The following is a 14229-nucleotide window of genomic DNA, read 5'->3' on the forward strand; positions in this document are numbered from 1 at the left end:
GTGTCATAGCATTATTAGGTTAATTTGTGTCATAATATACCAGCATTTGAGGCATGTCATAAAACTACTGAGTACCAGAGTGTCTCATACAATTTGATCGAAATGTTCATATCAAACAAACTGAATATTAGTACGACCGAATAATATTCTCATGTTTTGAACATATTAAAAAACACCAAATACACGATTGTTCTCATGTTTTAAACATATTATAAAAAAATCAAATATTGGTACGACAGAAGAATACACAAACAATAACCAAAAACATCATCTATGCTTTTGGGTCATACTAAACGAATATTTGAGTCATGGAAACATATGGATAAATTGGGTCATAATAATCGAATATTCGAGACATGACATAAAACTACTGAGTACAAGAATATCATTATAATGCCCAAAACATCATCTATTTTTTGGGTCATACTAGATGAATATTTTGGCCATGGAAACTTATGGGTAAATTGAATCATAATAATCCAATATTCGAGTCATGACAAAGAAGATTCATAAACTAGAATTATAGGTTAAGATTCTGACCGCCTGACCGCCGACTGAAATGAAAAATGATATGAGAAACGATGGCAGTATATGTGGGATCTGCCAACGACGATGGTATAGAATTGAAAATGGAACAGATTGATCTGGAACACGACAATGACGAAATCTGGAAACTAATTGCTCAAGAATAATAAATCTCCTTGGAATTAAGTTTAATGGATAATGAATGGAAGATCGTGTGAAGAATATGGAAGATATGAAGGAGTTGAAGTTATGGAATGTTGATTCATCACTCACGCAGATGATTTGTCAGTGAGAGGCAACATTATAGGATTTTCCATAACAACCGATTAGATGGTATGACATAAGTAACCTTATAGGATTATTAGTGACTAAAATAATAATATTTCAGAAATTAATCCAGCCATTAGATATTCTAATTTTAAGATGATCTCGCCTAATCCTATGGTTGACATTCGGCCTGTATTTCTTGATTTAAAGGGATTTTTATTTTGATCAAAATCCTAAATCAATATACATATCAAGACTATAATATTAGTATATTTTATGCGTGTATTATGTTCTTACATTTATGAGTATTTATCAGTTTACATTATTTAGGAATATATAAATGTGCATTATCGTGAACCCTAATTTTGTGGAAATATATTTATTTGTCTATACAGTATACTACTATTCCAATCTATTTTGATTAGATTTGACAGTAAATTATATATTTATATTATTTCCTTTCTAACTCCTCCCAATATTCCAATGAACATATATAAACTTGGCCTGGCCCAGGATTGGCCCGGCCCACTTGACACCTCTAGCCGAGCGATTTTTTTTTTTTTTTTTTTTTATTTCACCTCTATATATACAACTCAAAGCACTTCATTTTATTCACACCTCTCATTCTCCATAGCTCTAAATAAAGTGAATCACGGTAGCAATTCCCCGAATACCAGCGCGTCACAGTATCCTAGTGACGGGACCCAGTTCCAAGCGGACGGTCCCAATTTGGGGGCGGTAGCGGCGGGTTCGGAGGGAGCAATGCCGGTGGCAGATTCAGATGGGGAACGCCGGTGACGAATTCGGCATGTCTAGTATCTGACCTAAATACAATAAAAAGAATTAGGTTATTGGAATAAAACTTTTTTTTGCAGGAATAATGGATGAATGAATAAAAAATAAAGCAAAAAACATCATAATTTCAACAAATAAGTATTTCAAAGAGTATATGATTATGATTCTCAATGGGCCGAAGGAGTAGGAATTTGGGGACGGGAACGGTCGGCCAACATCGCCTGCAACGCCTCAGGCAGCCGCGAAAAATTGAAGAAAATGAATACATCATTCTGAATTTATAAAATTTATTCCATAAATATTTTATTCTAAGAAATTAAAATTTTGAAGTATTAAATCACCTTATTAAATTACTGTAAAATAATTCCAAGTGAACAAAAGAAAAAAGAAATTAATTAAGAGTGAGGAAAATTCAAGTTAAAGTCTTCTCTACACTATTCTCTCTTTTACTTTACCATTTCTCTACTTCAACTATTTATTATTTTTTTTACAAAATGAGTGCAGAAAAGTCAACAGAACTCCAAATGGCGGATGAAGGGAGTATTATTTTGAAAAAAAGGCTATCTCCGCGAGATTAAGGTTGGAGTGAGGAAAATTCAAGTTAAAGAACTTTAAAAGAACAATGTGGGATTTCTTTTAAATAAAGTAAATATATTTCAAGTATGCATTCAGTTATTTAAATTTATAGTATGTTTTGTCTTACCATGTTTTGTTATGAGCAATGATAGGTCAATCCAGTGACCATCGTGGAATGTTGTCACATTATTGGTTCACGTGGTTCAAATATGATATATTTTTCAGGAAAAATAGATTGCAATCGAATTTAAAAAAAAAATATTTTAGTGTACTCCTTTTAAGATAAAACTCCAAGCCCACTCGGCGCTGCTGGACAAAACCAGATATATGAAAAGTGTATTTCGACATGTGTTCACTATGTATATCAAGTTCTTAGTCCTGCATATGTTTTCAACATGTGTAGGTTAAGCGGTAACGACCATGAACGGTGTTGAGTAGATACGGCTGATACGCTCGGATTTTGCACGATTTTAAGGCCATTATTTGGTCCGTTTTGAGTGTCAAAATTACATTACATGTCTATTATTTGCATATTTTGTCTATTTTGGTATTTTGACGTGTTTTGCGAGAAATGTGCAAGATAGAGCCAAAAAGGGCATAAAAAAATCAAAGTTCGGAAGCTGGAGTGGAAGGAAACCTAACGAACCGCTGGCGCACGCCAGCGATCGCTGCAAAGCACTCCAGAACTCTTTGACTCTCTCCAGCGCTCGCTGGGAAAATGCGGCACACGACAGCTGTGTTCAAACTCAATTTTCCGGTGATTCTGAAGTCCGATCAGAGAGTTCTGCATGTCATTCTTTTCGTCTTCGAAAGAGCTTCGTGTTGGTACCAAGATCATCTAAATAGGAGTTCTGTGGAGAAAGTTTTGTCCGTTCTACCAAAGTCGCATAAAGCTGTCAAATGCAGGTTAGGCGGAAATTTAAAGAAGGAAAGAAGACATTACCTTGTGAAGTCAAATCTTTTCCTTCTACTATGGGGCAAGAAAATTCCATCTTTATTATTGCTTGGAGAAGACTTTTTACCAAGTTTAAATCATTTTCAAACCTATATATACCCCATAACTTAATTCATAATATTCACCCATCCATAGCATCCAAAAGGGGAGCCTCCAACGCTCCTCCCTCTCCACTCCTTAACCTAATTCTTCCATCATTCTTGGAGATTGAAGCAAGGATAGAGGAGCATGAAGACTTCAAGATTCATCCTTGGGTTTTGTTTGTTTATTTCATGTCTCGTACTTTAATTGTTTTAGTTCATTTGTCTATGTATTGCTAAACAATAGAATTTTGAGGTTTGATAGTATTTGACTTTTATGTAGTTCTTTTTATGTTTAATGTTCAGAACTCGTTTCCACTTTATTTTTCTTGAAGTTTTGTTCGACTAATTGGTCGTTACCTTAATTATTGTCAATCTTTGTTCGGTGATAGCTTTGATTGGTTTATCTTATATGTTCATACAATAATTGTGACATGAGTATTGATGCATGATAGGCAGAAATCGTGGTAAAACTTGAGTCGGATGAACGTAGAACTAATTAGAATAACTAAAGAGTTAGTGAAATCATGATCTTTGAAATTCCTCTATTTGCCTAATTCTATCTTCTTTGCTTTTGTTGTTTTACTTTATTTATTTGCTTTATTTATTTTTGTTTAGTTCTAAATCCAAAACTCTTGTTTCCCTAGATAGTATATGAAGCTTAGTACATGATAGTCATTTGCAATTATATTTCCCGTGTTCGATATCCCGGTACTGACCTTTAGCTATACTAGATATACCATATATACTTGCAGGTATTTTTAGTGCTAATAAAAAGTGCATCAACGACGAATGACTTTTAGTAGAATATTGTTTGAATGCATCGTATCTCTATACACAATGTCATTTCCTCTTAAACACTTCTGCTAAACAAGTACTACGGAGTATTTCTTTTTAATTTACATATTGTCATGATACTATTCCATTCTAGTTTATGTACTAGCTTAGATGTTACTCTGATTTTATTCCAGTTATTTCCATCATTTCGACAAGTTATTTCCAACATTTCAAGCCATGTTCAAAGTATAATGTTATTTTTCTCTTTTCTTCCCCAATTTTTTAATCCTTCCCTAGACGCGATCAACCGTACTTGCTATCCTTGGTAAGTGCGGTCGTGACACTACTCATGATAGTAGATACATGACATACTGTAAATTCCGTTATATGCCGAAAATTTTGGTATGTCAAGATTGATGCACTTTTTATTAGCACTAAAAATATCTGCAAGTATACAGGGTATAAATAGTATAGCTAATGATCAGTACTGGATATCGAACACATGGAAAACAATCACAGACTGTCTACCTTCTACTAAGCTTCTTCTACTATTTGGAAAACCGAAAGATTTTTTAATTTTTGAAAATAAAAACTATTAAAAATAGAATTAAACAACTATTGCAGACAAAACACGAAGATAAATAGATGAGATAAGAGAATTCTAGGGATGTGCTTTCACATGGTTATACGAATTCCAACTACGTACAACACCCTAGAACAGTTCTTACTTCAGTAGGACGAGTCGCCTAAGTTTTGCCTATGCGGTACAAACGTAGATTAATTCACTATGGGCGTCAATACTAGCTTTGTAACTCCCTAAAGCTCCTAAGACCCTTGAAAAGTCCGCACTATTAGTTAACAGTGTTGTTTTAAGGGAAGCTAATTGTAGTGTCAACTAAGCCGATCTAACTCGCAAACCTCCTCTCACGATTATGTAGCAAGTTAATTAGATCATCATAGAATGTGTCACTCAAACGTGAAGAAATTATCCAGAACTTAGAACAGAAATGAAGTAAGAACAAAACGAATATTAAATAAAAAGGAATTGTATAACCAAAGTCGCTACTAGAATTCTATAAATTTAGCTACACATGGTAGAATAATCTAAAGACATAGTTTTTAGGGAAATAAAAAAGAACATGAGAACTAAAGCAAATAAAACCCAAAGGTTGAATCCTTGTAGTCTTGATCATATCTTGAATCCTTCTTCAAAACCTTTGCACTTTGATGAACAAAGATGAACTCTAAAAATTATGCTATGGAATTATGCAGCAAAAAGAAGATCCTTGTTGAAGAGGTTTGAGGGGGTATTTATATCCATAAATTCGTGCATCCTTAATTGAGGCAAAAAGTAGCCAAATATGGTAAATCTTGGGGAGAAAGTAGGTCAAATATGTGCGCCGTGTTTTCCCAGCGGGCCACTACACCTTGGCTAGTGGTCGCTGTGGGTTGATCTGGAGTCTCTGCCTCTTGAACAGCGGTCGCTGGCAATCATCCCATAGCTTCTGGATCACTTGGAGCGGTCGCTGGGCGTGTTCCTCTTTTCAGCACAACTTTCCTAAGTGGACCGCTATTGGCTCAGCGGTCGATGGTCAGGTTGCAGCGGACCGCTGGACGTCTCGAAAGCTCCAGATTTCCAACTTCGACTTTTAGCTATCTTTTTAGGCTCTAAAATGCACATTTCTCACAAAACAAGTCAAAATACCAAAATAGATAAAATATGCAATTAATGGACAGTAGTGCAAAGATATACCGCGGTAGGGTCATATTAAAATCCATACTCCCTCCGTCCCAGATAGTTTGTCCCACTTCCTTTTTCGCACTCGTTTTACATAATAATAAATTGTTAAAGTGGAGAAAAAGTAATGTAAAAGAGAGAATAACGTAGAGAATAATGTTACCTACATTGTTCTTTCTCTTGTTTTACTTTTTCTCAACTTTACCTATTTATTACTCCCTCCGTCCCAAGGTATTAGACCAACTTTCCTTTTTGGGATGTCCCAACATATTAGACTCATTTCCTTTTTTAGCAAAAAGCATCTATCTTATTTTATTCTCCACCTACTTTTTTCTCTCTTCTCTCCTCTACTTTTTCCCTCTCTCATATTTTACTCTCTCCACTTTAACTATTTAAATATCAATTCCTTAAATCATGTGCCCAAAAGAAGTGAGTCTAATACTCCGGGACGGAGGGAGTATTATTTTTGCAAAACGAGTGCGAAAAAGGAAGTGAGACAAACTATATGGGACGGAGGGAGTATAGTACTCCAATACGAAACTAAGACCAATACTACACAATTAGATGTTAAAATGAGTGGATGAGATTAAACCTCACGAATTTCAACAAATACTAGTATATAAAATATAAATAAAAGGGTAAAATCGACAATCTGTCATAATATGATAATTTTCGTGATTTTTCTGATATCAACATAGTGTATTAAAAATATTAACACAATGATATAAATATTTCAACGCACGTACACAAAAACTTGAACACAATTTTATTGATATTGTACATGTATTATATTGAAACTTTTTGATGCATTTATTGATATAAAATCTGTTTATCAACATATACGAAAATTGAAGTAAAAATTATAAATTGCATCATCCGATAATCGTCGGAACATATGCGATTGAGACAGGGACGAATCCAACATATTGGCAGCTGGGGCATTTGCCCCTCCTCACCCTTCTTTTTTCATTATATTTCTATATACACATCTTCAATTATATAGATCAAATACACTAAATGCCCCTCCTCATATGCATAAAATTTTCCTATATACTATATTTTTTCCTCTCTTCAAGGAAAATTCTGGCTACGCCCCTGGATTGAGATCTCATTAGAATCTTTATAAAAATACCATTAATATGATATAGTATCTTTTACGAAAAAATAATTTAAATCAAGAGAATTATGTAAATTTAAGTTTTAAGATGATTTTGATAAGAGAAAAAGTGGTTAGTTTTAACTAATTGAGAATTGTCATTAATACCCATTATGTTTATTTAATAATTTTTTAAATTTAAAATATAATTCACTTAATATTATTTCAATCACTAGATTTTTTAATCTAATAACTTAAAATTGGTCAAAGTTTGAGATTTCTAATTACTTAGCTATTAATTACAATTCTACCGCAATATATGTGAATTTTTAGTTAAAATCACAATATTTTCTTAATTTAGATTTAAATTTTTTTCCACTTTCTAGTATACTCATTTAATTAAGATATAATTTGGAATTTAGTTTTGACAAATATAGGTGGTATATTTTAATTAACACAAAAGTAAACGGAATAATTGTGATCAGTTAAATAAGAATTTGATGAAATAAAATTAGAAGGAACTTAAAAACTATAAAGTGACCTAATCAAACAAAACTGAAAATAGGACATGTGGATATATTTTTGTCATGCATGAGCAATTTTATGGTATTTATGGGACCATTTTTATCCACAGAAAAATAAAAAGAAATAAACCACATAAATAAAAGTTTATGCTATCCAAATTCACTAATTTAGCCCAAAATTCGTAAACTATTACGTAAGTATTCCATTATTAGTACAAGAAATTATAGTAGTACTAATAATTAAAGATTCCTAAAATAACACAACAGTTGAGATATCTTGACCGTATAAAAAATATTTCAAAGACATACTGTACAGAATTACCTACTTTGTTAATCTGCGGCTAAAGAATTTTAAGTTACAGCATATTTTAACACTCAAATAATGCTTCTATAACCCCAACTAGTATTCCTTGGTCATTTGCCTCAATTCATTCAGCTCCTTCTCGATATCGGGGTCTTGAAACTTCAATGCTGCTGCAACGGGCCTCCCCGGTGGAAGCTCTCCCTTCTGTTAGACGGAAATAGCTCAACTTGATAAATGTGATGCTGACACGTTGATAGCAAGCATAGCTGAGAATCGAGCTAGTTACCTTGGTGCTTCCTGAGAGTTCTTTCTTCAAGTCCTCGAGATCATCATCGACTGATGAGGTTTCAAGTAAAGCAAACTGCAAAATGGGTAATGCAGTCACAGCTCTATGTAAAGATTATGCACAACTCTTATGTAGACATTCAAACTACCTTTCCTTCAAGCTCGTCTCCTGTCAGTTGATTAAGAGCTTCAGCCTGAGATTCCATCGCCATAACTATGGAAGAAGAGAAACAAGGAAGCCCTTTAGATATAATTTTCCTTAACAATAATATCGACTGATCTTTGATTGTGGTTGTATTGTTAATACTACAAAACAAGGACTAAGATGTATTGGTTCTTCGCTCAGTGCAAGGTTTAGGGAAACTCAAGCAACCAAAAAACTGAGGCAAGGTTTCTGCATTACGTCTTAAACATAGCTAATGAATTTGAAGATTGAATATACCTACATAATCATCTAGTGTGTTCGATTGGGTACTATCTCAAATACTAAACAAGGTGATTAAGGTGATACTCTCATGTATTGATAAATCTTTAACGTTCAGGGGTTAGTGAGGCAGAAGCTCACTTTTCAATAGATTGGTTTACCTTTTTCTTCCATCTTCTCAAACGCTGAAAGAGCACTACTCGTATTCACATTCCCCAACATCTCGCTCACTTTTGTTGCAGTTCTGAAAATAAGATGGAGAATTGATGCAAACTGCAGTAAACTAAGAAAGAAGATTGCGAATGGGAATAACAATAAGACCATATGGCGAGAACAAACTTGGCTGATTGAGCTCGTGCTTTGAGGGTTTCTTTTTTCGACTTGGCCTCTTGTATCTTGCTTTCCAGCAGCTGTAGAACAAGATAGTCAACTAATAAAACGATAATATGTTCAAGTCGATAGAAAAATATTAGTATTTATATTCTAATAAAGGGGGAAAGAAAATGCAAGTTTCATGAAATTTGAAAAAGGAGGAACAGATGTAGATATAATATAGGGAAACTTGCCAATTAAATCACAGCTTTCGGTTGACTTCCTGTCAATCCCGCAACTTACAAAGTTAGCTAAATAGTAAATCATAACTTATCATACTTTTACAATTTTCCCATAACTTAAAATTTCTGGTGATTATGTGGTGAAGTAGATGCCCGTGTTTTCCAATGTGGACATAACATCATTTATTTAAGAGAATTAGGGCTGAAAAGATCCGACGAGAATTAGGGCTAAATTTTTGAGAATGAAGAGCGACGTTTTTTTATAAATCTGTTATACACATACACTCACTGATGGAAGGAGAAATACCGCATCATAATGCCACATAAATGCCATGTCATTAAATTATGCCATGTAATTGCCGAATATTTTGAAGTTATGGGACAATTGCAAAAGTGTGATAACTTATGATTTAATTAGCTAACTTTGTAAGTTGTGGGATTGACTAGAAGTCAACCAAAAGTTGTGATTTAATTGACAATTTTGCCCATAATTTATGTAGCTTTACAACAAATGCGTGCTAACAAGTAACAAGTGCATCCAAAAACACAAAATAAAAAGTGAGGAAACCCACCGTTGTATTCTATTCTAATTGAAGGGGAAAGAAAATGCAAGTTGCAAAAGATATTAATGCTTACAAATTACAAGTGGATCAAAAAACACAAAAAAAAACTGAAGAAACGCACCCTTGTATTGGAGACAAGGTTCTCAACTACGCCTTTCTGCTGATCAAGCTGAGCTTTCAAAGAACTCGCATTATCCTGGAAACTTGCATCACTTCAGTATAACATAAAAGTGAATAATTTTCAATATCCAACTAAGTAAATGAAAGTCCTTACAGCATAAGATTTTCTACGCTTAAGAGCTTCACGAGCAAGGTCCTCATCACCCTTACTCAGAGCAAGTTGCGCTCTACCATACCTGTGATAAAACTCTAGAGTGAGTGCTGCAGGAAAGTGAAAGTAAAAAGAATGGCAGACTCATGTCTCTTACCAATCTTGAGAAGCTTGTTGAGCAGCTTTATATTTATTTTCCATCTGTTTCTGAGAAGCCAAAACCTAAGGAAGAGATAAACAGAGTGGTGATAGCTTGCCTTCCCATGATAAATTCTTCTTTGTGAACTTTTAATTGACTGTAAGATATCGCAAATCAAGTACACGTTCCAAGAATAAACATTTGTTGGGACATTCTGGCCTTCCAAAGAAACCCAAACCCCAAGACCAAAACAGCCACCTCGAAGTTTAAACCCCCTCACATCCCCAACTTTGTCCATTGTTCACTATAACGTCCATGAATTTGGTGTTGTTGGAGATATATGCAAAAGGAAATTAAAAAAAAAAAACTACTAAGGACCAGATGTAAAAATTCCACTTTAAAAATAGGAAGTATCATAAATTTATCCCTAAACGTAACACACCAAATCCATATAAAAAGGGAAAAAACAATGTCTAACTATATGTGTGCGTGTTTGAAACTTTGACATCAGTGAAAATTGAGTATAATTCAAAAACCACTTAGCATAGGCATATGGTCTTTGTGCATGAATCACACTTCAATTTTCTTTTATCCTATTATAGGGCAATCTGTCCTCAATAATAAATGTTCCGTAATTAAAATCAATTGATAACTACAGTGTTGTTATGTTTACAAACAATGTAATAGTTTAGCTACTCACTCTCATTTCTGAATATATCTTTCTAATCCAGCTTTAGTTGCCTCCACGAAAGCAACCAATAGCACCGTAAAAGATTGGAGCACTCGATGCTATGACTTAAGCTAAGTCTAAATACCAACCCCTCACCAAGAAGAAAATACCAAGAAAACTATAATATGTGTGAGTTCAGAAATAATAAAAATAATCTTTGATGAAAGAAATGCAGAGTAAACAAAAAATTCATAACATGGCATACTTGTGCTGTAGCTTGACGCAACTTGATCAAATCCTCATTCATCTCTATAACGCTTTGTTCCAGTATTTTCTCAGGGTCCTCAAATGAGCTTATAACAGCATTTGCATATGACTAAACTTGAAAAAGAGTTGAAATACAGTCAATAATATATGGTTGCCAATAATGCTCAAAAGAATCTCAAGTATGTTCACAACCTTAACAACTCTAGCAAACCGATCAAAAAGATTCATCTGAGTACCAAGTCCACCCCCTCCAAGGCTGTTGCATTGGGATCTACTGGAGTAAGACAGCCGTAGAGCTGTGTATATCGGAGTACCCACTGCCCAGAAAAAAGGAAAAAAAAGTGGGGATCTACCATAAACACCAGGGATAATACATTTGATCCGTTACTAAAGGCCATAAACAACATTGAGAAGAAATGTCACCCATGCACAGTAAGTTTTTAACTACTTCAGCAAAAGAACAAGCACTTATTACGCAAATATGACAAGACAAGACGAATCCAAATATGCATCAAACACAACATGCAAGCCAATGGGAAATATTGTAAACCAACAAGATTACAAGAGCTCCTCAAACCTGTCATTCATGAAAAAAAAAAGGATCTCACTTATTCCACAGTTTTTTACAAAAAAATCTCGAGCATAATTCCCTCCATCCCTGAATAAGTGTCCCCTTTTAAAAATTCTATAACAAAAAAGCCAAACTTCCCAGTATGCCCTAGTCCTTAACGCAAATTTGTTATAATTCAAATTGAGAATGTAAAACTAGGTATAATTGATCACATCATTAGTACACTATACGAGTTTTTGATGGTTAGGGAACACTTATTCGATACGAATGAAAACCTTTAACCCTAATTTCTTGACACATGTACTTAATTTTGCATCAATAGCACAAACATATCGTATGAAATGCATCACCATCCACTGCATTCAGCTCCAAATAAAATCTCCTAAAACCCCACACCAAGAGATGTAGGCAGGCTCTGAAATTATCAATTACCCATACCTCAATAAGTAACCAAAATCGAAAATTGACCCAAACCAATTATCAAAAACGACAAGGGTTTGCATTTGCACCAACAGCTCAATCAACAGAAACTACCTGCACGGCCGGAAAAAGATGGCCTGAACGGCACAATAGGCCCTCGATTGCACGACGGAGCAGAGGAGCTAACCGTAGAGGAAGCCATGCTAATCCCTGCTATCGGCGCTCTCAAGGCCATCACCACCAATAATTAATTGTTGTCTTCTAGTATTCTTTCTCTGTAAAAAACGAATTCCCAATCTTCTACGAATACGAATAGGCTGAGTCTGAGAGAGCCGAAAACAGCCGCTCTCTATTGATTTTGCAGAAATCAGAATGGCAATGGCTTACCGCTTATGTTTTCGGGGTTTTGTTTTCAATTTATTTTTTCTTTCGTTTGTGGTTTCTAATCATGGTAGGATCAGATTTTCATACTCCTCCGTCCCAACGAAGATAACCCTTTTTTGGCCGGTACGAAATTTTATGCAAATTTATTTTATGTATTGAGAGGAAAGAGTAAAGTAAGAGATGAAGAATAAAGTAGAGATAAAGGTGTTTCTATTTTAGGTAATAGATCATCTTAGTTGGGACAAACTAAAAAGCAAAATGGGTCATCTTCAATGGGACGGATGGAGTATATATTTGATTTTTTATTTGTGAAGAAACTGAAGTGGTGAAAAATTAGCCAAATATAGACTTTACATATATAAATAATGAATTGATTAGGAATTGATCAAATTTTGTGATTTTCCAAATATTTACCCTACCATGTACTTTTACTCGATCCTATTAATAGATTGATTATAGAGTAACTTTTACTCGATCCTATTAATAGATTGACGAGCAGTGTTAAAATGCAAATTTTATATATTATACTTATAAATAATAAATTCTAAACTTCTTCATATAATGTTAAATGTTAATATATTGTAAAATTTTATGATTTTAATTTCAACACAGCATCAATCGTTGATACTGTATTGACATTTTCTGTGGTTATTATTTTATAATATGTTGACATTTCTAATAGTTCATATCATAATTTGGAGTTTGCATTTAATTACATCCATTTATTATACTAAGTTTCATAGTAGTTGAGGCATTTCTTTTCAGAACGCGATTTAAAAAAAATTGTGTTAAGTGAGTTAAGTAATGAAGAATAAAGTAGGAAATGAAAAGAGTAGAGAGGTGAAGAGAGAATAAAGTAAGTGAGAAAAAATGTATTGACTTTTACTAAAAAGATAAATGACTTCACTAGTATGGATTGTTACCATAATCAGAGCATCTACAATAAGAATAGGCCAGCCACTCTCTCTCCCTGCTACGTCAGCAGCACTAAAAATTCACCTGCCACGTTAGCATTTACTCAAATAGGCCAGCCGCAATAAAAATAATTAAAAAATAACTACATTTACGGAATTAAATTTACGATTAAATTACGGAATTAAATTTACAAGACATATACGGGAAAATTCATTCATTTCATTAAAAAAAAGGTACATAGATGAAAAAAATACATGATTTTTTTTTAAAAAAAAGGGCTTCCACACACGAGCCCCGCCACTCTCTACTCCTCGTCGTCGCCGCCGCCATCCTCGTCGCCGCCGTCCTCGCCGCCGCCACCCGGGTTATCTGAGCCCGCGTCTGAACCCCCACCAGTGCCCTCGATGCACCCAAATCCACCCGCATGTTCTCGAGCATCGAGTAGAGAAACCTCTTCTCCGTGGCGTCGGTTGCGGCCTTCCACTCTTGGAAGACCGCGAACATCCGTTCCTCCGTTTTTGCACGCGAGAATAAGGTGTACGCGCGTGGGGGGGCGGGTGCCGAGATGACCTCCTGGGGCTCCCCTCGCTACACGTTGCGCCCGCCTTTGGCCAACCGGGCGAGGGCGACGAGTAGAGGATGGAAGGGACGGAAACTCCTCAGCATCCGGGAGGAGGTCGTGGGACCCGTCGCTGCTGCCGCTGTAGTCGCCATAATAGTTCAGCCTCTGCTTCTTCGGCCACCCAGCGTCGCACCCCGCCCGGAACTTCTCGGAGTCCTTCAGCAACACATAGCATTCCCAGAAGGTGAACTCCTTATACTTCCCCGGCAAGGGGAACTGACTCTCCTCTATCCTCCGGGCGTCCTCCTCATTCTGCCCACTAGTCAGCTGGTGGAGGGCGTTGGCGTACAACCCCGAAAATCGGCCGACCGCGGTCCTGATCCGTTCCCACCCCTTTCGGCACTCCTCCCCGCTGTAATCCTTCCCGTGCGGGCAGTTCCTCCTGTAGGCTGCTCTAAATCTTTGCCCACATGTTGACGACCCGCTGGTTGTTTGCAACCAGCGGATCGTCGCAAACCGACAACCACCCCTTGGCCACGCCGGCGTACTCATCCTCTGTCCACTTCC

At 35.6% G+C, this 14229-nt stretch overlaps 1 protein-coding gene across 2 annotated transcripts; it reads right to left on the reverse strand.

The window, feature by feature from the left end:
* Nucleotides 1–7584: 7584 nt before the first annotated feature.
* Nucleotides 7585–12225, reverse strand: LOC125190276 (membrane-associated protein VIPP1, chloroplastic-like). Of its 2 annotated transcripts, XM_048087537.2 has the most exons (11): nucleotides 11916–12221; nucleotides 11003–11127; nucleotides 10809–10919; nucleotides 9892–9956; nucleotides 9738–9819; nucleotides 9585–9659; nucleotides 8686–8756; nucleotides 8508–8590; nucleotides 8072–8136; nucleotides 7924–7998; nucleotides 7585–7841 (listed from the first exon to the last, which is right to left on the reverse strand). In XM_048087537.2, the coding sequence occupies exons 1-11, from the start codon at nucleotides 12034–12036 to the stop codon at nucleotides 7734–7736; spliced, it is 981 nt and encodes a 326-aa protein (XP_047943494.2). In that variant the 5' UTR covers nucleotides 12037–12221; the 3' UTR covers nucleotides 7585–7733. The 2 variants fall into 2 exon arrangements, with proteins under 2 accessions (XP_047943494.2, XP_088915768.1); XM_089059642.1 differs by having other exon boundaries at nucleotides 7585–7998; nucleotides 11916–12225.
* Between the last annotated feature and the right edge of the window lie 2004 nt (nucleotides 12226–14229).

The sequence above is a fragment of the Salvia hispanica genome, chromosome 5 (genome assembly GCF_029641045.1).
Source record: "Salvia hispanica isolate PSC_SH4W2 chromosome 5, Shi_PSC_v1, whole genome shotgun sequence".
NCBI lineage: Eukaryota > Viridiplantae > Streptophyta > Magnoliopsida > Lamiales > Lamiaceae > Salvia > Salvia hispanica.